This window comes from Haliotis cracherodii, unplaced genomic scaffold (genome assembly GCF_022045235.1).
Source record: "Haliotis cracherodii isolate W230 unplaced genomic scaffold, xgHalCrac1.p SCAF_16, whole genome shotgun sequence".
Classification (NCBI taxonomy): Eukaryota; Metazoa; Mollusca; class Gastropoda; order Lepetellida; family Haliotidae; genus Haliotis; species Haliotis cracherodii.
The window spans coordinates 16,709,838-16,733,699 of NW_027266271.1; the positions used below are offsets into that span (position 1 = coordinate 16,709,838).

The 23,862-nt window shown below is 40.0% G+C and overlaps 1 protein-coding gene across 1 annotated transcript in view; it reads right to left on the reverse strand.

The window, feature by feature from the left end:
* Positions 1 to 22,428, reverse strand: part of LOC139463883 (multiple epidermal growth factor-like domains protein 6) — a 108,415-nt gene extending 85,987 nt beyond the window's left edge. The window contains exon 1 of the mRNA XM_071245293.1: positions 22,115 to 22,428. Within this exon, the coding sequence (XP_071101394.1) occupies positions 22,115 to 22,214 (100 nt within the window). The 5' untranslated portion in view covers positions 22,215 to 22,428. The remainder of the gene's footprint in view (positions 1 to 22,114) is intronic.
* Between the last annotated feature and the right edge of the window lie 1,434 nt (positions 22,429 to 23,862).

The window sequence follows — 23,862 nt, forward strand, 5'->3', positions numbered from 1 at the left end:
ACTGTAATATGACACATATTTGTGTCTACACGCACTGTAATATGACACATATTTGTGTCTTCACGCACTGTAATATTACATATATTTGTGTCAACACACACTATAATGCTGATTGTTTGAAGGAGACTTCCTGTCACTACCAGATGATCAATGTCCGTACTTGGCACAAAATAATGTGCTTCTTCAATTCGTTTCTACTCACAGTAGTAAAAAGAATGTGTACATTTTGACTCACGTTTGCGGCAATGCCGAATATGTGTGAATGAAAAACCAGGCTGAACAACACGAAGCATCTGCAGCTTCTCAGACAGCGGCAGTTTAGAAGAAGTGATATGTCAAGATAATGGCTTTGGAATCTGGAGTTTTAGGAGTCAGTGTGTGTTTTAGACTGCCATTTCAAGTAGGAAGTGGTTAAAGGCAGGGTAACAACTTGTATGATAGGACCCCTGGCTACGGGGATACTTTTATACTCAAGTAGATGGAGAGTTAAGGTCAGTGTAGCTACATCCATTGGTATGATAGGTCCTCTGGTTGCGGGGATACTTTTATACTCAAGTAGATGGTGAGTTAAGGTCAGAGTGGCTGCAGCCATTGGTATATATGATAGGACCTCTGAATAGGGAATATTTCTATACCCATTTAGTTAAAGCCAGAGAAACCACTTGGTATTATGACCTGAAAGGTGGACCTTTTCTTACAATTAAATAAAAGGGACGAACCCCTTTCCATAATAATGAGACATCTCTGATTAAAGCAGGGTCCACAGTAAGATTCCGACTATACAATGAGCATGCGTTTATGAATCACTATCAAATAGTGATGACACGTGTGGGCGACAATGTGAGCGTTTTCTGCTCCACCAGTGGCACCCGTCACAAACACATGCAAAGGTCAAAAGCATTGGTCAAACAGAGGCCTCCCCGGGCGATTGTAGCACTGGGACTCTCATACTTTAGCATTGACTTTAAAATAGAGATTGACACGTGGCGGACATTTCGATATGGCACGTCAACTGTTCGCCTGAAAATACATATGACACAGTCAAAACGGTGAAGTGCATCGGACATCATTTTTGTCACTTATGCGTTTTTAATTTGGAAATGTCCTCAAAATGTCTACCATCAACTTTTTGAAAGCTTTACTGAGACTTTTAATGTTGCAACCCTGATCACACAGCTTATGAGCAAGAACCATATGACGCTCTTTGAAAACTTCGAAGATCGAGCAATGGGTAACTGTTGTTTTTTTTGTTTTTTTAGGGGGTGAGGGGGGCCTCTCACTTTACCAGTTCACCACTCAGCATTATCTAGGTCTTATTATAGGAGGGTACTTGTATAATCTGATAGATTGTGCGCTACAGACAGTATCACCACGAGGAGATCTGAAAAGGAGGATGATCTTATTAAAGTAGGGATTCTTTTAAAGCCTGTATCACTTGGGACGATGGGAGTTCAGAACAGAAGATTAGTGAAGGAGGTACATTATGAGGGCGAGTTAAAGCCACACACCACACTCACAGAAAGAGACAGACACAGGGACGGGTGTCCCATTAGTCTAAAGGACCGGATTTCGCTGTGTAGAACTATGCGTGGTAGAAACCTACGGTCACGAATTCGAATGCCAGATTCGCGCAGATCATCAAGCTAATCAAGCCACATAAAGCTGTCACGCCGTGGTGTAGCTGAAATACTGTTGCAAGTGTCGTTAAACCAAAACTCACTTACTCACTATCGCGATCTTTCGCAACGGGAGCACACTTACCATGTAGATTTAACATGTGTGTGATAGGGATAGCCCGAAGCTCGTAAAATGCACGTGCGTTTTCTTTTTGACAGATTGACTTAGTTAAATTCCAGTTATATCACGTCGTGTCGGCTTGAAGTGGGAGGAAACCCTGAAGTGATTAGGGGTTTAGACGTTTACCACTTCGTTGAAACCAACGACCGCACTCTGGATCTTAGAAACAATATAGTTCTTGTAATTTACCAAACAGTTAGGAGGGAATTTACGACTTCTTTTCCATTAAAACATCATACATATACAAGTAATGAAAATACTAGTCTTCAAGAACAATCACTTTGACGGATCCTATCGCTGGTGCCATGCGTTACCAATTATATCACCGTGTAATTCCATTTACAAACAAATAACCGTTTGGTGAATAAAAAACTGAAGAAGCAGATTTTATAATGATTAAAGCCTGATGCTACCCTCCGCCGCTTATCACAGCGAATCCTCGTGGCACCGATTTCCCCCACTGTGCATGCTGATAACTCAGACGCATCCATTCATTAACCGAGCCTCTGAAAGTAGGGGGAATTTGATTGGTTGCAATTCTGTGCAGGAATTTGCTTGTTTCTAGAGAGTCGGAACTATACTGAAGGGCAAAAGAAAGTGTACCGAATTAATTTTTTTATGTAATTGAAAATTGGAAGAACTTTTGGTAAATTTGATTGTGTCTAAGTATTTAACCGTCACTCATTCCTGCAACAGTTTGTGAAAAAATATCTGACTGGGTAATAATTTTGTGTAAAATAAATTGATTCAATCGGGTGAAAAATTAATTTGCAACAGCATGACCCCAACCATATTTGATATGTAAATTTTTTTAGAACAAAACACATTTTTTTATTTTCAAAGATATGATGTCTAAGATACCCATCAGCAGTTGTGTTTCATGCGATGTTTTTCAATTTTGCAATTTTTTAAAGTCAAATTATATTTTAAAAATAAAACCTTTTGGAAGTATTCTTTGAATGCTGACTAAGAACCAGTGCAGTTAATGTTTTGTGTATAATATCGCTAACTTATATTAGGAAATACTGAGTCAAATTAAAAACTTCACTTTGTTAAAAGTAATCCCATATATGATATACAACGGACAAATGTATCAGAGAAGGTAATTTTTAATCATTAATGTCCAAAGACGGATTTTAATTAACGGTGGTAACCATAATTTGTTCCATGTACCTATGGTATTCGGTAATTACCTCAACAGTTTAAATCATAAGTCCCAAGCACGAGAATCTGATGGCACACAAGTTCAGTAGCGTGTATGGCCACCATGTGCGTTGACAACTGCCACACAACGCCTCCGCATGGACATTGTGATGCTTGTGAACACATGATTGGGAGGACGACGCCATTGTTGCTGCAAAATGGTGCCAAGATCTTGCAAATTCTGTGGTTGGTTCTGGAGAGTGCGCAGACTTCTACCAAGAGCATCCCAGACGTGTTCGATGGGATTGAGGTTTGGAGATCTTGACGGCCAGTCCATGACGTTGACTCTCGCATTCCGAAGGAAATTCCTTGTCAAAATTGCTGTGTGGGGTACATGTGCTGCCATAAAAGGCAGAATTTCTGGTGCCAGTACCTGGTCGCGGCTTATAGCAGCGTTGAGGTTGCCACGGATGACAAGAAGCCTGGAACTTGCATTGCCACAGAAAGCACCCCACACCATGACACTTCCGCCTCAAAATCTGTCAACTTCCTGTACACAACACTGGGCGTAACGTTCATGACGGCGCCTCCACACCCTCGCCCTACCATCAGCAAATCGAAGATTAAATCGGATTCATCACTGAAGACGACTTGATTTCATCGTAAGTGTCGCTGTGCCCACAATTGACGTTGACGTCTGTGTAATTGAGTCAGAATCGGCCCGCAGTATGGCCGTCGTGCTTGAAGGTGAGCAGTTCTCTGACGGTTTCGAACAGTTTGCGCACTCAGTCTAGCCCTAAACAGTTCATTTCTGGTTGATGTAGCCGTCAAAAATCGGTTACGGAGGTGACGTAAGAGATTCTGACGATCCTCTGCATGTGACGTCACACGTGGTCGACCTGGCCGAGGGCGATCAGCGGTGGTACCCGTTTGCTGTAGACGCGTCTGTAAATCATAAACAGTCCGTCGACTACAACCCATCGTCCTTGCGACTTCAGCTACGGACGTTCCCGTCTGCAACATGCCGATGGCACGTTCACTTTGCACATTTGAAAGGCGTGGCATGACAAATGGCCGTAAAGACTTTTGTTTTCTTGTGTTTTTCTTTTTTGTTAATGCCTGCTAACAAGTATGGCTGAAAACACGCGCGGTATTATGGCCACGTGACCAGTTGCACGTGAAAAACCACTTTTTCCACTATAGTGCCGTGCACATGATTTTGATCGATTCACCTGCACAAAATGGGTGTTATCTGAAGACAATACGTGGCCATTACTGTTTAAATACACAATAAGGGCCCACAATGATAACTGGTCAAAATGTTAAAATTTTAGGATTGTGAAGTTTTTAATTTGAATTGGTTCAGTATATTTTTAAGTGAGAATGAAACATATGATAAAATCAACAGAGGTATAGTTTCTTTTTCTCCACAGTTTAGATATTAATCATAAGTAGCTCATTGAGAAGACAGGGTTGGCATGGGTATCAGCGTCTTCACAGTTTCAATGCAACGTTTCGGTACTGATGCTGGTACCTTTGTCAAACAAATGGGCTAATAGAATTTCGATACCATGACTCCATGGTGAATGCGTTGGCTTGGTAGGACCAAAGCGCAGGTTCGATTCGCTTAAGGTAGGTTGTATATGTGTATAATGTGCTTCGATGGTGTATATGATAGCCGGAAGCACGAAAAATGCACATGTGGTTTCTGTTTCATAGTGATTGACAGTTTAGTTTAAATTCGCTTTGAGTGAGTGAGTTTGATTTTACGCCGCTTTTAGCAACATTCCAGCAATATCACGGCGGGGGACACCAGAAATGGGTTTCACACATTGTACCCATGTCGGGAATAGAACCGGGGTCTTCGGTGTGACGAGCGAACGCTTTCACCACTAGGCTACCCGACCGCCCCAAAATTCGCTTCGATAAGTATCAGTCAGCTTTGATGGGGGAGGAAAACCCAAAGCGATGCAGGTCATAGACGTTTACCACTTCGGGGAAACCCACGAGCAAAGATATGGTGCTGACAAACCTGGAAACAAAATAAGGGCAAATCTTGGATTCGAACCCAGGATCATAGGTTTCTGGCAGGCATAACGACTGCACGACAAATTCTGGGGCCTTCACAACGATGACACCAGGTGTCGCAATTACATATAGATGACGTCCACATTAAGTGAGTGATGTCATCCAAATGGCAACATGGGACATCCCTGGCTTTCGAATATGACAAAAATGTTTTTCCAGTTCAAGTAAAATTTAAACATGAATCTAAATATTGCCGTGTGTACACAATCCAATAATAGGTAAATCGATATCAATTCTGTTCAGGAAAGCGTCCTCAGTAGCTTCCAAGGTTTCTTTAAGGGTGTTTATAAAGTATAGTGCCGTGCAAAAGAAAGTATACACTTTAAAAAATTATTTGACCTAAAAATTACAGACGTTATCATAACGTTACTAGGCTGAAAACATTGTCGAAACACTGAAAAGGCCCCAAAACACAGCTTTGGTACCCGTATCAAATACATCACCAACGAATTACCATTTCTAGTTTGTTTCACTTACATGTATAGCCACCATCAAACATGGGTGTATACTTTCTTCTGCCAGGTAGTTTATGTTTGGTATGTATGAGGAATGCGTAGAGGAATGTTCCCGAGGAGGAGATATATTATAGACAATCGTTTCTGACTTTAACAGCGGTGTGGCGTTTTGCATTAACTCATGCTCAAATACCTCATTGTTAAGTCATACATAGCATAGCAATAGCTCATAGCGAATATACCATAAGCAAATATTTCATACGACACTTGCTCAAACGTTGTTTGATGAGGGTTACAAGGCCTAAGTAAAAATTCTAGTAGACATGCAATCTCATTAAAATCAGATCTTAGTTCTCGCTACCGATAAACAAAGATCTGAGGACATACCATGACGGGTCACGCCAGAACGACCTTTCGCGAGTTTTGACCGACTAATGAAGTGACTGACAAGAAGTCGACATTAGCCAATCAGAAGGCAGCTTTCTCGAGCTTTACGACACTAGTTTCAAACTGGCGACTACGCTTCGAAACATATTTTGACGTATTCTCGATTAAAAAAATTAAAACTAATAAGAAGAACACTCTGGAATGGCTTATATTTGGCCTAGATTGTATGGATATAATCATAAAACCCGTACCTGTCGTTCAGAATACCCCGTGTAAAATATTTGGTGGTTGCATGATTAGAATACACATTTCAACTGTCACTTTCATGATCTGGTAAGCGACGCGCTGATTGGTCAGATGAAAGGTCGTTCTGACGTGACCCCTAAATGGTGTTCGATGCAATTCCCTATTTTGACTTATACTATATGTTCCCATGTTATTTCAGGTGAAAAATTGACTTGCCTTTGCAGGTGTTTGTGACGGAAAACACCGGTGTGGCAGGGTACGCCTTTTTAGAACACCTGGTCTCATCACTATCTAATTGTGATTCATAAACACATGCTTATGACATAGTCGGAATCGCACAATGAGCTCCGCGAATAGCAAATATTAAAAAAATTGTTATGATTATCAAAAGGGTTTTGTCGCTAATATAATTTGATAAACCACATAAGATGATATATTGTTGACTCTCAACATAGATTCCATTTCTGAAAAGGAATGGCTACATTTATCCCGGCGATATTATTAGTTAAAAAACAAATTATTTAATAATCCAAAGGTTGAAAACATCCATTTCCAAATGGTCTCCACAATAGCAGATTAAAAACCAATAGATATTAGCCAGAAACCAGACGCATCACACAATGGAAGCCATTAAATGGACTTTCATTCACCTTTAGTGTTACCGAGAAAGCACGTCGTAAATTCAATTAGGCTTGTCTGGTAAGTGTGCAGCGTGGGTGAGTTATCAGCCGGTAATACGATAATGACGGAGTTATCACGGCAACACCTGTGTGTTCAGGTATGGGCGTCTGTATGGGTTTATCGGGCGTCTGAGGCGCTAGCCGGGGCCCTGACCACAGAGAGATACGTCTGTTGTAGCTGGTGGCCGTTATCTGTTATATGTACACCATCATAAGGATACAGCAATGACGTCACAAGGTTCTGGCTGCAATGGACATTGGTTGTTTCTGTCGATTGATACAGGGCGCCATGATAGATGAGACATTGGGCTTGTGTGCAGTGTCTTCAAAGACGGGTACAGGAACTTTCTAAAGGACGGGCTTTTGTCATTTGTTTTACCTTCAGTGTGTTTGTGTGTGTGACATGTTGTGTGCATGTGCGTATGTATGTGCTTGTATATTTGGTGTGTGTGTGAGTGAGTAAGTTAGTAAGTGTGTGTGTGTGTGTGAGAGAGAGAGAGAGAGAGAGAGTGTGTGTGTGTGTGTGTGTGTGTGTGTGTGTGTGTGTGTGTGTGTGTGTGTGTGTGTGTGTGTGTGTGTGTGTGTGTGTGTGTGTGTGTGTGTGTGTGTGGTCGTGTGTGTGTGTGTCGTGTGTGTATATGTGTGGGTTGTTTGTGTGTGGGTATGCACGTGTCTGTCTACATCTGTGTGCGTGCGTGTGTGTATCGTGTGTGTGGTCGTGTGTGTGGTCGTGTGTGTCGTGTGTGTATATGTGTGGGTTGTTTGCGTGTGGGTATGCACGTGTCTGTCTACATCTGTGTGCGTGCGTGTGTGTATCTGTGTGTGACGTGCGTGTGTGTGTCTACACATATATGTGCATGTATGTCTGTCTGATTGTGTGGCGTGGGCGTGGGTGTGGTGTGTTTGTGCTTGCGTGTGTGTGTTTGTTTCTGTCTGTGCGTACGTGCCTTGATGTATGCGTGCGTGTGTGCGTGTCGTGGGTTGACTTACAAATATACCCGTATTTCCAGGTGTGTTGCGTATTTTGAAAATTGACTTCCATATGTTATTTTCAAGGGAAAAGGCGGGTGTACTTCGGCCGATGATGTTTCGTTATATCGGAAATATATCTACTTTTAAAAATGTAAGCATTCCTGTACGGATAATCTGGGAATCAAAAAATTGTATTGAGTGTATAACAGACTGTGTCATTATATAATTCCTAAATATGTATATGTACCGTTCCTTTTAATGCCCTTTGTGAATTCTACTGTATAAGACAGTTTCCCCTTTTTTCATATGTTTTCAGGTGTAGATCTTCACGCATATTGTGTAACACAACTATGTATATCTAAGACTGGTTATTGATTATGGATATCGCGAACACCTGGTGTCATCACTGATATTCAGTGATTCATCAACACAATTTTCACCGCTTATTGCCTTTCACGCCAAATGGAATTGGTGTTGGCGGATAATCAAGATTAGTTATTCTTTTGCGATGACTTTTCATATTTATATTAAGATTTAGATTTAGCATTAAAATAAGCTGTTGAACTGCTATTTGTCTTATGCATTTGAAGTTTACTATGGTCACATTAAATATTTCTGTATTTACCTGTAGGTCTGGTTTTACTTCTTATACATTTAAACTTTACAGCGTGATGGACAATATATGTATAAGAGCTGCGTTTGATGTTTACTTCTAGATAGACGACTAAACACCCCCAAATACAATGCTCTACAAGGAAAAGTGCATTTACTGAATCCTGTTGTTAGGTTCTGTTATTGAAGGAAGATTGAACCAATATTGGTTTCCGAATATAGACAAGCTCTTATCTGAAGGTTAATCAGATCCCAACAGAGTACAATGCAGCTGTTCACGGAGTTGAGCCATAAACTGGCACACAACCCAGATCTGCATGTTAGGCCACTCGTGTTTGAAGTATGTGAATTATAATAAATTCCAAAAAATATCAAACATATTTTGTTGATTAATAATTGTAAGGAGTGATCATGTCCTCATTGTTAAGTCATACATAGCAATAGCAATAGCTCATAGCGAATATACCATAAGCAAATATTTCATACGACACTTGCCCAAACGTGTTCTGTTTAATACGTTTAATACGTTGTCTGGTGTGTTTTTTTCACAGGTTCGGTAAGACATGTATATAAACTCCAGTATCATGTGTACATTATATATATATATATATATATATATATATATATATATATATATATATATATATATATATATATATATATATATATATATATATATATATATATATATATATATGTATGTATGTATGCGTTTATGTATGTATGTGTATATATATATATATATAATGTTTGGTGTGTATTGTTCACTTGTACCAAGTGTTGTTGGAAAATAGTCTTGTCATTTTATGGGTATTGGAGAACTTATAATAGCATATGTGAGGATATATCTGGGGAGCAAAGAAGTCACGTTTCAATAAATAATGATATTCATCAGCTACATCAGGGAAGAGACGCAGTTCATCGTTCATCATCGTTCATCTCCAGTGAGTGTTTTCCATCTACCGGTTTCTACCGGGAATCTATGATTACAAGTTCTAAATTTTTAATACTGAAGAGATGGATATATTTTGGTTAAGTGAGAAGTCTTTGTCAAAGAAGACCTCAGGTTGGATATACTTATATAGATTGCCTTTAGAACCAGAGATGATATTGCATATATCATGCCCTGAAATATGTGCACTGTAAGTAGCTTGCACCCTATTGGAGTCTGTTGATAGCCTTTTCGGTAATTTCAGATGAGTATGAGCTTAGCTTATTTGTAATATTGTCTATAACATATGCTCTGTTTCTATTAACCTATATACATCTTTCACAACAAACGTGCTTTCGTATAATTCTTATAATCTTATTTCTTGCTGAAATAATTAAAACATCGATATCAGGAAAGAAAATATATTCCCGAGCCAAAAAATACCAGTTTCGCAAACTGATCACTGTACGGTGTAATCATACGGTGAATCGTGAATGTAGATTCTTAATTTTATCACTTATATAACCATTATGCTTGGATTATGTTATAGTTGTTGTGGGTGAGATACGAATATGAATATTTGATGACACTGACATAGTTATTATTAACGGATTGTATTGACTACAGTAGGTCATCTCGTGCCATGGGTTTAAGCCATTTGGCATCTGTGGAAAGCAGAACATAAGTCTTAGACGTTTACCAGTTTTGAGAAACCCAAGCGCATGGGTTTGGTGCTGACAAACCAATTATCACTATTACGGCGAATCTGGGTTTCGAACCTGCCTTCAGAGGATGCTGGCAACCTAAGGGACACAAGTCTGAACTCGACTGATTAAGGCTGTGCCCAAATGCTATTGTACTACACTTGAAGATTGGTTACGCCAGATTATGTTCATATACACCTAGTATCCGAATAATCTGTTGGAAATGTATATATTTCAATTTCGTTTATATTGGTGTGAATACATCAGTTTGATTATCTGTAAAATTTCGCATATCATTATTCCCATCTCTGTCAAAGGAAAAGAATTTAATATTTTGCTAATCGTTGTTACAAATGAAATGCATCTTTACAACAAAGACACTAGGTGCTCGGGTAAGACTGGCCTTGTCCTGGATTGATATTAAAGCTCTTCTCTGTTACTTATTGGCGGAAAATGGTTGCCGTGACGCACGAGGCGCCACAATTCGCTGTGCAGACGTGCATCTTTTAGGCATGCGTGATCGAATCCCGGTTCGTCCTGATTATATTTCTAAGTTTGTAAGCACCATACCCGTGTTCGTGGGTTACACCAAAGACCAGACGCTGTCCTGCAGCATTTAAGAATCGTATACGATGTCAAAGGAACTTGTTCATGTGTGAAAATAAAGCTTGGTGGTAGGATATTAACACAAGTAGCTGTTACAGTCTTCTCGGCACGGGAAATTACTAGGCAGATTTGCATCCCTGTTGCTTCTCTGATCCGGTGATCGTAGACTCGTTTATAATCATGGTGTGCCAGAATCATATCCGTACATGTGAGAATGGCCAAAACGGTACTGTCTATGACCTGTGTCACTCAGGGTTCACTCACTCACTCACTCACTCACGCAGTCACTCACTCACTCACTCACTGAAGCCTCCTTTTTATAAACATTTCTACACAGAGTGTCTCAAATTAAACTATGAAACTAGAAGTTAAAAAAAAACGAAGAACACAACCATTAAATATAATTATATCATGGCATATCATCTCAACTGTATTATATTTCATTGAAAACTAAGCATGACCTAGTACACATGGCCCATATGTACTTCTTTCAGTTGTGGTGTGTGTTTGTGCATTAAAGGTTATTTTCATAGAGCTACTTCAGTATTACGCCTATTGTAGTGAGTGAGTGAGTGATGTGGTTAAACGCAGCTTTGAACAGTATTCCAGTTATAGCAGCTTAATGTGGGAGGAAAGCCCAGAGTAATGCAGGTCTCAGACGTTTACCACTTTTGGTAGAACCCACGAGCACAGGTATGGTGCTGACAAACCTAGAAACATAATCGGGGAGATCCGGGATTCGAACCCACGATCACAGATTTCTTGCATCCCCAGGGGACACAACTCTGCACAGCAAATTGCGGCGCCGTAGACAACTGGGCCACTATTATAAGTCAGTTGCGAAACTTGTAGTACTTTATTATTAACCAGGCATTATGGGGGCATCCTCCATAGCAATAAAGATACAATGTGTGACCTAGTTGATTATGTGGCATCGTACCCCAACGAGGGCAATCGTTGCTCATATGATCAACCACTAGTTCTTCTTATTTATAGATCTTCGAAGTAGGATAGTCATAAATCAGTCAGATCACATAGTGTGTCCATTTGATCTCCAGAAGAAAGAAATGGGTTCGTGTAACACAATTCGAAGGTATTCCTACAAGTGATAAATCACTTCGTTAACATGATAAAGCGAACTCACTGAAACTGCGATCCATGCCTCGCCACCGGGCGTCCACCTCGGCAAGTACTTCTTGTATCATACAACGACTCACCACACTGTTTTGCCTATCAGCAATTGATACGACAAACATTTCTCCCGCCGTTAAATCACAAGGAAAGTGCTAAAGTTGCCACTTTGGACTCAGATTTACCTCAAGATAGCAACATAAATTGTTTTTCCAGCAAACGTCCCTTTTGGGGCCTTGTGCAAACAAACAGTGTATATAGTCTATCGTGGTAGTGTTGCTGCTTCTTCCAGAGTCCGGTTCGCCCCGATTATGTTTCTAGGTTTGTCAGCACCCTACCCGTGGTAAACGTCTGAGACCTGCATCACTTCGGGCTTTCCTCCCACATTAAGCTGACACGCCGTGATATAACTGGAATACTGTTAAAAGAGGCGTTAAACCCAACTCACTCACTAACTCACTCTTCCAGAGTCCAGGGAGTTAACTAACATGCCGAACTAGGCTGGAATTTCTGGGCTCGATCGTAGCGCCACCAGTGGCTATTACGAGTTATGTCCCTTCTATGTCCCTTCTATTGACCAATCAGATTCCACCTCTCATATCACTTGCATTAGCTTCAAATGGCGACGCCCAGTCACATTCGTCACCACTCGCCCCTTTCCGTTACCTGCAAGAAGACTCGTCCCCCTATCGATGAATGTTATGTGCGAACATACGACAAACCAATCAGAATGCGCGTATGATTTCAAGTTCTTATAATTTTTTATTTTACATATGTCTTGCATCTAAAAATATACCCAAGACACAGTTCAATGTGTTCAATCATACCGTATAATTCCGCATGTCCAGATGTGCTTTAATTCGCATCTGATGTATATATAATATATGGGGAAATATATGTGAACCAAAACGCAACGAGTTGACAACTGTTTTAGGAACCCGGTCGCAAAAACGGCCATGAGAGGGGCACGAGTCGCAATTCGACTAGTCCCGGAATAACACGAGTTGGTCACGAATGGCCCAGTCAAGACTGTCTGATCGATAATCAAAATCTATATTGTGATAAAACGGGAGATTACGAACCCGTTGTCGATTTAGTTCCGCGATTTTGATTGGACTCGTTAGTCCAGCCAAAATATAACTCCATTATTCCAGCAAATTTCGGTAAGGGTGGAAATTTGACGTTTATCGTCAGTTAACTTCCTTGGCTCGGGAAGATGGTGTAGCTGATGTACGGGCAATGTTTGTCCGTGTGGCAACTCAAACAATTTCACTTTCCTGTTAAATTTAGTAGGTTTTGGCTTGCATATCGGTTTACAAAAATAGACGCAAGTGAGCTTTGTTTATTAAACACAACAAACCATAAAATCATTTGTTAAAAACAGGTGGGAGTGTTTCCGTCGAAGAAATCATGACGTTTCCCCATTTAGTGATGTTTGTTCATGTATGTATATGTAGGTGCAGTAGACACTGATATTGGTCCGCTGGTCCGAGTCTAGTATATTTCCTTTAGGACCAGTATAATTTAATACATGCTGGTCCGGTGGTCCGATGTTATTTTGGGGGTGAACAAACTAGTCTAAGTTTGTATGACCTTTGAAATCAGCGACAGATCGACTCTGAACTCTAAGCAAAGCCAGCACTAAAACAACCCTGCATGGTACAGCGGTTACCTTCTTGGCTGTTTTCCGCATTCTAAATGCGCACGCTGATCTGTATGAACACGATAAAGTATCTGGGAACACGGGAAGGGAACAAATGGATGTGTTACACACACTATCTGAGAAACAAACAAATCCACCTCTGAAGTTAGCCAGCATTAACTTGTCTTTTATTACTGCTAATTTATGGCCAACATAGAGCTTGCAGAATTAGGATGAAGACATATCATATTGGTCATCACCATTGTCTGGTAGAGATGAAAAAGGACAAGTAGACTTTTCTTTGTGCCAGTCCTTTGGACCACTGACTTATTTTGGTCCGTGTCAAACACAGACGTGCATGCTACTCGGCTATTGAGATGGATGTTCACAGTAGTCAAGGTATGCCTGAAGGTTTATGAACACCTGGTGTCAGTGTCATAACTGATTTCTTTCCTTTTCCTTTTACGCCCAATGGAAGCAGTTTTGGTATATGATCAAACCTGATTATTTTCTGAAGTTGATATTTTATATAAAAAATGCTTTCATAAGAAATGTCTTTCTGTATGGACACATTTACAGCTTTATTTCATATGACAACAATAATAAACATACCTACATATTTGGATAAATTGTTATCCGAAAAACTCATCCCTATCAAACAATGAGCATATACACGCTATAAACCAACAACAGCCATTTTAGGCGGTTGAACTAGAAAGTGCAACACATATTCATTATCTTTATACATCCTTAAGATGTCCATTTCATTTTAAAATCTACACATACAGGTAGTTATGACATGTTTGATGTCGATACCTTAAACGTTTTATTTCTGATGTAGCAGATAAAAGCACGAAGAGTCAAGACAGATCCTTGCCCCAACCTCTCGAAGACCTGTTACGAAGGGAACATATCGTGTTATAAACATTGCACAGTGACCCAAGGCGGTGCTATGTCTTGTAGTATGGCTGTTTCATATATTTGAACGTGGTCGCCCATATGGTAGTCATGGCTTCTTTCAGAGAACCATACAGACACCTTCAGTTAGGTGTTTATTTATGGCCAAGATGTATTTGTTGGATCTGTTTTATACATCTTTTCTAGACTTTGGTAATATCTGGCAACGACGTTGGCAAGGCTTCGGTAAATAGAGCTCAAATGAAAGGTTTTAAATTGCTTTACCAGGTTCCGTGGGAATTAACATTCTCAGTTAGTGAGATATTTCAACACTCCCCCATGTGCTGTAGATCCACAGCGTCTTCAAAGAGTAACGTAAACCCTTCAAGTTTATGAATATGAACACGAGTCATGCAGAAGGTGAAAATATGCAGAACCCCTTCAAGATTCATTTCACTCTGAAGATTATCAAAACCTTCCTTTCAATAGTTTCTGTTTAGAATATATAAACAACTGATATGTTTAGACATGTTATCATTTCACGACATATTAAATTTTACTTGAAAGGTCTAGGGTATTATATCAGCAAACAAACACTACGCCCTTAACATGAGGTATATGTAATGTTGATAACATAAAAGACCTATCACCACTTTTTCATCATATATATATAACTTGGTTATCTCCGCCAGTATCGGCGGAAAGACAGTATGTTTGAGTCAGGTAATACGCCGCTTCAATCAATATGCCAGCCATTATCACAAAGGTGAGGTGCGGTGAAATTGAGTTTAACGTCGCGTCCAACATTATTGCACTTATATAGTGACGTGCATGCACCTGTTTGTGTGTATGTGGCTGCTCGCACTAGTCCGGACTGATGCCGAGTGTATAGTGCTAGCCCACTGAGATACCATGCTGCAGTTTAACATGAATACACCACTCAGACACAGTATACAGATTCCGAGTCGCCAAGGCAGGGTAACAACAAGTACCATTTTTAACGTTTTTAATTTTGGCTTGACGAGTCCCGGGATCGAACCCCCGACCTTCCGCTCTCCGGGCGGATGCTCTACTACTAGACAACGGAGGCGGTCCCATATCCCGAAAAGGGACATCACAAAAATGTACTCTTGTTGGGGTTCGAACCCGGTTCTTCGGTGTGACGACCTAATTATTTTGATCAATACGCTCCCCAGGACATCCTTGGACATAGAGCCATCATGATCTATTACGAGACAAGCGTAGGCTACCATACTTTGCAAACTGACTTTGTTGATGCAGGTCATTGGTCGCAATTGCCCATGATATTAATCACTGGATTGTCTGGTCCAGACTCGATTATTTACAGACGGCCGTCAAATTGCTGGAATATTGCTGAGTGCGGCGTTAAAAAAGGGAGAAAGAAAGAAAGAGAAAGGAAAGTGCTGCAGGATATATTGATGCAATTTACTACAAATAAATATGAAAAAATATATTAATAAAAGGTTGTTTTGTTTAAATGGCCATAATTGATGTTTAAATATGTGGAATGTTTTTTTACAGCTGAAAACCTTTCGAAGCTTTTTGAAAACATAGTTGTTTATTATAACACAGAAAACACTAGGCATTACGTGTCGTAACCTTACGTCTTAATAGCGTCACAAACATGTGAAAAGATTAACAAGTAGTTTAACAAGTGATTAACATGATATATCCCAACACGGGTGAAATAATGACAACCAGAAACATGTTAACGTTTTATTTGAAGGTTATAGAGTACTAGCATGTTCCGTGTTAGAACACTTTGTATTTAACAAGCACGCAAATCTGTCATAAGGTAACATGAAGCAAGGTTATGCCTAGTATAACCCCAAGTATTCCAATGCCACCTGTTAGTTATGATAAGATAAGATGCCTTGTATTATCCAAATGACACTTGTATTAAAGTAGCGCATACCCATACTTAAACTGTGTCCCTTATAACGTGAAATGAAGCAAGTATTGTCATTAGGTATCCCCGACATTCAAATGACACTTGTATTAAACAAACACTTAAATTGTGTCAGTTATGATAACGTGAAATAAAGCAAGTTTTGTCATTAGGTATCACCGACATTCAAATGACACTTGTATTAAACAAACGCTTAAACTGTGTCAGTTATGATAACGTGAAATAAAGCAAGTTTTGTCATTCGGTATCCCCGACATTCAAATGACACTTGTATTAAACAAACACTTAAACTGTGTCAGTTATAACGTGAAATGAAACATGTAGCTTTGAGGTATCCCGGGCATTCAAATTACGCTTTAGTAGACATACACTTAAACTGCGTCAGTGAGATGAGGCAAGTTCTAGTATATGTCAAGAGGTATCCCCGACATTCAAATGACACTTGTATAAAACAAACATACGAACTGTGTCAGTTATGATAATGTGAGATACGCTCCAGGGCGTGTTGTGATATATCCCCCAAACCGGATTCCATACAGAAGCAGGTGCCCTCGACGTCTACATCAGCCTGACAGCGACAACACCAACATCTCCAACGCCAAGTAAGAGGGGATCAGGTTTCTTAATAAGCCTACTCTTGGTGTTAACGGTACAGCAATGTTACACTGCCTGTTTCGTGGGGTGCCTGTTCTCATCTGGCTCTCTTCTGAATTATTGTTGATATTGTTGGTTTGATGTCGGGGAGAGATTTACACAGCTTTATGGTCAGGCCTTGGAATGTCGCATACCCCGTCGAGCACTGACACGTATGGAACCTTTGTGAAACATAAGATGAAACACTGATGAATCTAATACAGATCTTCGAGACTTCTGTTACTCCGCTACAGACGAATCGTGTGAAGTAGTACCTTATCAAGTAGGTAATCAGCTGAATGTTAAACACACTGACGTGTGTTGCACTAACAGCGTTGTAAGTTTGGTTTACAGTTAACATTTTTCTTTGACAATTATAATGTTATTGCTTTCTAAGAATACCGTGGATGTTTATCTGAATACGCTTATTCACCTGTAAGCTATGTCATTGTTTGAATCAGTGTGGTCTCTCATCCAGACCCTAAAACAAATATCCATCACTCCAATTAAGTGTGGAATACTTTGACATGTCTTGATTTCTTCAGTTGCAGCCTGACGTTTTAATTGTTTCATTTCTGAGACTAGACTATCGGCCTCAGAAGGGTGGGTTCAATTTGACTGGTATCACAGCAATAGTCTAGCAGCTCCAGTCTTTGGTGTCTACATTTCACAACTATTAAGGTATAATGGAACATACTATTTCTACGAAGATTTCAAGAGCGTCATACGATTCTTGCTCAAAGGTTGTTTGATCAAGGTAACAGCGGGGGCACGGGCGGCCCAGTCGTCTAAGGCGCCGCGATTCGCTATGCAGAGTTGCGTCTCTTGGGCACGCCAGAAACCTATGATTGTGGGTTCGAATCCCGGTTCTCCCCGATTATGTTTCTAGGTTTGTCAGCACCATACCCGTGCTTGTGGGTTTCACTGAAGTGGTAAACGTCTGAGACCTGCATCACTTCGGGCTTTCCTCCCACATTAAGCTGACACGCCGTGATATAACTGGAATACTGTTAAAAGCGGCGTTAAACCAAACTCACTCACTCACTCACTCAAGGTAACAGCATTCAACGCCTCACTTAAGCTTTCAAACAGTTTTCTGGCAAATTTCCAAAATTGACGCTTCAGTGACAAAAATGTCCACTGCAGGTTCCTATTTTCACTTATATATTCCTGTGTTTTAAGATGAACACTTGACTTGCCTTTGCATGTGTTTGTGATGGGTACCACGGGTGGGGCAAGACCTTTTCGTGAGCACCTGATATCATCACTATTTGATAGTGATTCATAAACACATGCTCATGATATAGTCGGAATCGTTCACTCGATTCTGCTTTTGTCAGAGATTTCTTATGAATACGGAAAGGAATTTGTTCCTTTTATTTCAGTGTTACAGCACAGCGGATCAGATCAGACGGTATTTGCAGTTTACATATTCGAACAACCAGATCAATAAACAACAAAAAAGAGACAAATATACCACTGAATATACCACAACAAAACAATAACTATTACAAATAAGAAAACTGCAAGGTACAGCATTATGTCAATGGAACACATTATAATGACAAAGGGAACAAATACTTTAATGACAAGTAAAGATTACATATGTTACTATTAACACAGCAAACATCCTGCACTTTAAATAGAATTAGATTTCTTTTACGTATCCTACAGACCAATACAATTTCAAGTCAAAATAGAACTTTAAAAAGGTATTGAGCCACACAAATTATATTTTTATTCGACCTATTCAATCCAACTGATAAGCAGAGAACCTGTAAACCATGAAATATAAAAATAAAACTTTCAGTTTGAAGACAGCCTTAAGTTAAAAATCGTATACGTGCCCCACTTTCATAAAATCCACGAGCAACGACAACCTAAGGATCACAAATAAGGTGAAAATGGGATTCGAACACAAAATCAGCTGATCTCTGCACATGTAAGGAAGGTAACTCTGGGCATATCATATTTGTCAGTAAAAATGTTTATCTCCACCTGGAAGCGGTGACCATGGTCACTGTAAACAATAAGACATTAGGGCTCACTCAAGCTCGATCAGAGATTGTATGGTAAAATGTCATACAATAATCTATCCTTGTCAAGGAGAAGAAATGTGACATGTGCATCTGTGAAGAAAAGTGGAATGTCTCATTGTGTTTTGCGTCCTATAAGCACTAAAACAAATATTGGGCACATGGGTATAAATTGGTTCAGTGGATAGAGTGTCTAGCCGGAGACGGAAGGTTGGTGGTTCGATCCCCGATCGTGTCATAGCTATGGTACTTGTTGTTATGCTGCCTGGCGCTAGGTATTAGGAGAATAAAGCAAGAACTGGCTGGCTCGGAGTTACTGTTTCTGAATGGGGCATTCATGCTAAACCGCGACATGGCGTCTCAGAGGGCTAGCATTATATAACTGGCATTAGTCTGAACTAGTACAAGCAGCCCAAAATAGAAACACATAAATCCTCTGTCACTATTAGGGTCATAATTGGGGCGATTTCTGAATTCCACGACTAAAGCAAGCTCATTATCCCAAGCTACAGAATACTCTTTTTCAGGTCAAACATACTCTCTTTACAACGACCCAAAACAGTGAAGATCTAAGCATGTTCGTGTTTGCTTTGCGGTAACTTTAGACGTTAAATCCCACTGACCACCCCACCTTATAGCATAATAATAAACATAGTTATATCTCGATGCTGCCATTTACATCGGTGCACAGACTACCTTTGTGCTGCAGTGACATTCCGGGACTTGTAGTTTACTTTGAATCCTTCTTTCTACAAACGTGTTTCTACATTCAACAGAACAGCAAAAAAAGAAACTATTACATTGAAAGATTATCTGAATAATTATTTGTGTTGGGATTCCCAGTTTCTAACATAAACACTTGAGGTATTTTTATCATATTTTGATATTTGCCGAACAATGTGTTATTCACCCCCTGTTAGAAAGTATCCATTCGGTCTGTTATAGCTTTTATATCCGACTTCGTTACATCAGGAGTTGATAATGCAGGAAGAAACACTTAACTTTGTATTCGAGTTTTTTAGTTCCTCCAACAACACAGCTGTGGATCAGCCGTAGAGCATGCCGTCAGTACATAGCTGGAATAACGTTAATCAGACCTTGGCAAGATGTGCACTAATTAGATCTAAGGAGCAAAGGAAAAGGAAATGTAGGTTCCGCTGGATTGAAAAGATAAATGGATGAAGTCATGTGTTGTATTACATTCTTTGTTAAAGCTCGAACTAGAACATGTACGTTGTGGCCAGGTTTTGTGTTGCAGGCTGTGTTGGTGTTCGTGTAGTCCTGCACCATGACCGTGGAATATATTTATTTTATGAAAAAAAATCATCGAGAAATGCATACAAAAGCAAGTCTAGCCAGTATTAGGGGAAAAAAATATTTTTAGAGTCAAGAAGGATATTGTGTAATAAAAGATTTCAGAGACTAAATGTTAGTCTAGTGTTCGTGGTGAAGACGTCGATTCGGTTTTGGTTTTTTTTGGGGGGGGTTGTTGTTTAACACCGCACTCAGCAATATTCCAGCTATATGACGGCGGACTGTAAAATAATCGAGTCTGGACCAGACAATCCAGTGATTAATATCATGAGCATCAATCCACGCAATTGGGATCGATGACATGCATCAACCAAGTCAGCGAGCCTGACCACCCGATCCCGTTAGTCGCCTTTTACGACAAGCATAGTCGCCTTTTACGGCAAGCATGGGTTTTTGAAGACCTATTCTACCCCGGATCTTCACGGGTCACGTCGATTCGTGAGTGAGTGAGCAGGGTTTTTACGCCGCTTTCAGCAATATCACCAGCATTGGGCATCAATGTACCCATGTGGGGAATCGAACCCGGATTTCGGCGTGACGAGTGAACCCTTAACCACTGGGCTACCCCACAACCCCTAAGTCACATGAAATGAACAGGGGCATGTAAACGTAGTTACAATAAATTAGTTTGTAAAAAACCTAAACGCATACTTGCTTGTAAATTATGGTGATTACACGGGGTCTTCGAGAATCTAAGGATCCTATACAACGTTGATGATCATTGCAATTTCGGTCATTTACATTATTTTTAAAATTTGACCTCATTTCCGCAAACATATTTGAAAGAGGTTTTTTAAAGGGTAAGTGAGTGAGTAAAGTCGCATTTTGTAATATTCCAAGAATATGACGTATTGGGGAACACCAGAATTTGGCCTCATATATTATTTCCTTTTTTGGAATCGAACCCAGGCCACCACCGAGCGTATTTGTTCCGACGTTTATACCAATGTGCATGTTGAATTGTGTCATTCTTTCCTGCATGACTGCCCTTTTCGTTTAATTAAAAGTTTGTTCCCCGATTGTTTTAGTGTTGTTTTAAAACGTCAAAGAGTCAAATGTTTGATTTGTAGAGCACTGCAGTGACACGACATTTATTTCACCTTTCAGTAAACGACAATATCCGTTAACGACATCATGTTTACTGAGTACAACAGTGACACGAGCCATGCAATTAGGTATGCCTATCTAATCACCGCGAGGTTGACAAGTGATTATTGCTACTTTTAACTGTTTTCAAACACTCCTTGCACTGAGGTGCGTTTTTTAGACGATAATGTTATGGGAATATTGCATCTGTTATCAAGGAGTGTGTATAAAAAAATGGTTCTTTAAGAACAAGATCGGTCTGCTATACCAGATACGACTATACTTTTTATGTAAGCTCGACTTCTTCGGTGAGGGTCCGATGTTACGCCGGATCAGCCAGCCTCGTAACAAAATGTGTCACTAGCAGAATGTACGGGACTGAACACCACGATACAGAAGGTCATTATTAGATAACAAGTTTAAAAAAGACTTATTTTCGGTGACACATTTCTTTGAGACAATAATATATATCTTGTGACCGACATCAGATTTACAGAGTGGTAACTCAAAGCGGAAACAGATTGATTATGACGTCACAAGTGACGTTTCATCAAATATTATGACGTCATCATATTCCAACAGGACGGATAGCTAATTTGAATTGGTTTTTACAAGACTTAACAGCATTAGTTAATGAGTAATGATAAAGGTATTCCGAGCAATCGCCTGCCTCATCTTCATTTACCAGTACTCTGTCAAGCACCTTCTGTAACAGAGGATGCACGCTGGAACCAGTAGCCAGGATATCTGAGCAAACATGTAACATACACATACAGTATTTACATGCATCTATGCAAAAGCTGGACGATGTTTGTGGTACTCACCGCTACGTGATGCTGTCAGAACTATTAGAAGCACAAATATACATCCTTTACACAAGTTTAGTTTGGTGAAGATGGCACGAGTATGTGCGCACTGACTCATGTCACTGACATAACAATCTGCAGTCAGAACGAACTGTCTGTATCAGTCCTCCATGCACTAACTAGCATCAACGCGAGTCACTCGTATCGCCAAGCTACGGCATTTGGATTTCTCCTCCAGTTCCACACAAGTGTTGAAATGCAAAATTAAGTTCCAACGACCACGGCAAACCACAAGACTTCATTGTACGCTCGCTACTTCCGAGTTAAAGACTCTCGTGCGCACGCGCGTCCTTCTTAGAGATGACTGGAATATTAAATACCTCTGCTGGTGGGATAATCAGTGAGCAGAGGGGCCGTGTGTTGTGGGGATGGTAGCGGCGTGAGAGGAGTCTACTCTGCACTACAGCTTATAGTTGCGGTTAGAGGAGTGCTTGGGTGAGAGCGTTCATAATTCACGTGATTTTCGACTACGTGTATGCATACCTAGGCGTATAACATATTTGTAATCATAACTCATCCGTTACGTTTTAGCAGTTAGAATGGACATCTCAGCAGACTGATGGCTATTTCTGTAAAAAAAATATGACTTTTGAAACACAAACATACATCTACAGAGATGTTTATCAGTAACTTCGAACCTAATGTGTTATGCCTCTTATGCCTTTTTATGTCCATTATGAGACGTGTTTGCTGCTCTGAACCAGTGACAATACGTTATAATCAACTAAATATGCGGACAATCAAATACTATATATGGCTAGATTTTATAAATAAATGTAGTCATACATTCTCGGTAATCAGCCGACCAACGCCTGCTTTCGTTGGATCCATTAAAATTAATTAATGTTGTTGCATTCAATGTAATTAGCATTAAACACTACAAAGATTTCTTTTTTTAATGTGACATTTTCACGAAACAAGGCTTTTCCATCGGACGAGAGGCCGGTCACATGAAGTTCACATGCATGTGAACAACACATTTTGACGCATTCGCCACCACTCGTCCCTTTCCGTAACCAGCAAGATAGCTAGTTTATCTATCGATGAAAGTTATGTACGAAAGTTCGACAAACCAATCAGAATGTGCGTAGGATTTCAAGTACTTCGGTCAAAGAATCCCTCAGGAATACTTATATTTTACATATGTCATATGTAAAAATGTACCCAAGATACAGTTAAATGTGTTTAAGCTTACTGTAGAATACCGCGTAAAACAGCATAAATAGCCTCTGGAATATATATGATAAATGGGAATATATGCGTGAACATTTACGCAACGAGTTGACAATTCTTTTAGCTATGCCCGTTTGCGGTCAGACGGAACCCGGTCGCAAAAATGGCCACAAGAGGGGCTTGTCCGCGAATAACACGAGTTAGTGACGAATGATTTTGACGTTCATACGTTTTTCACAAGATCGTATTCTTTAAAACTGACTTAAACACAGACGGACAACTTTCATATTACCCCTGGTAATTCCATTGAACGAATAAACACAGTAGCGTGGTTTCTGATCAATTAGACCCTTAAATCTTGAACTCAGCGTTTTAGCATACATTGGGAAAAGTCAGAGAGTTTGACTCCATGCCCGTTCACGAATATCCTCGCTTCGACCCATCGTAGTGAACAAAAGGAAGAAACGCACATCCAAACCATCTACTCGATCCGACTGACAGTGACAGTCTACATCAATCTAGGAATTTACCTC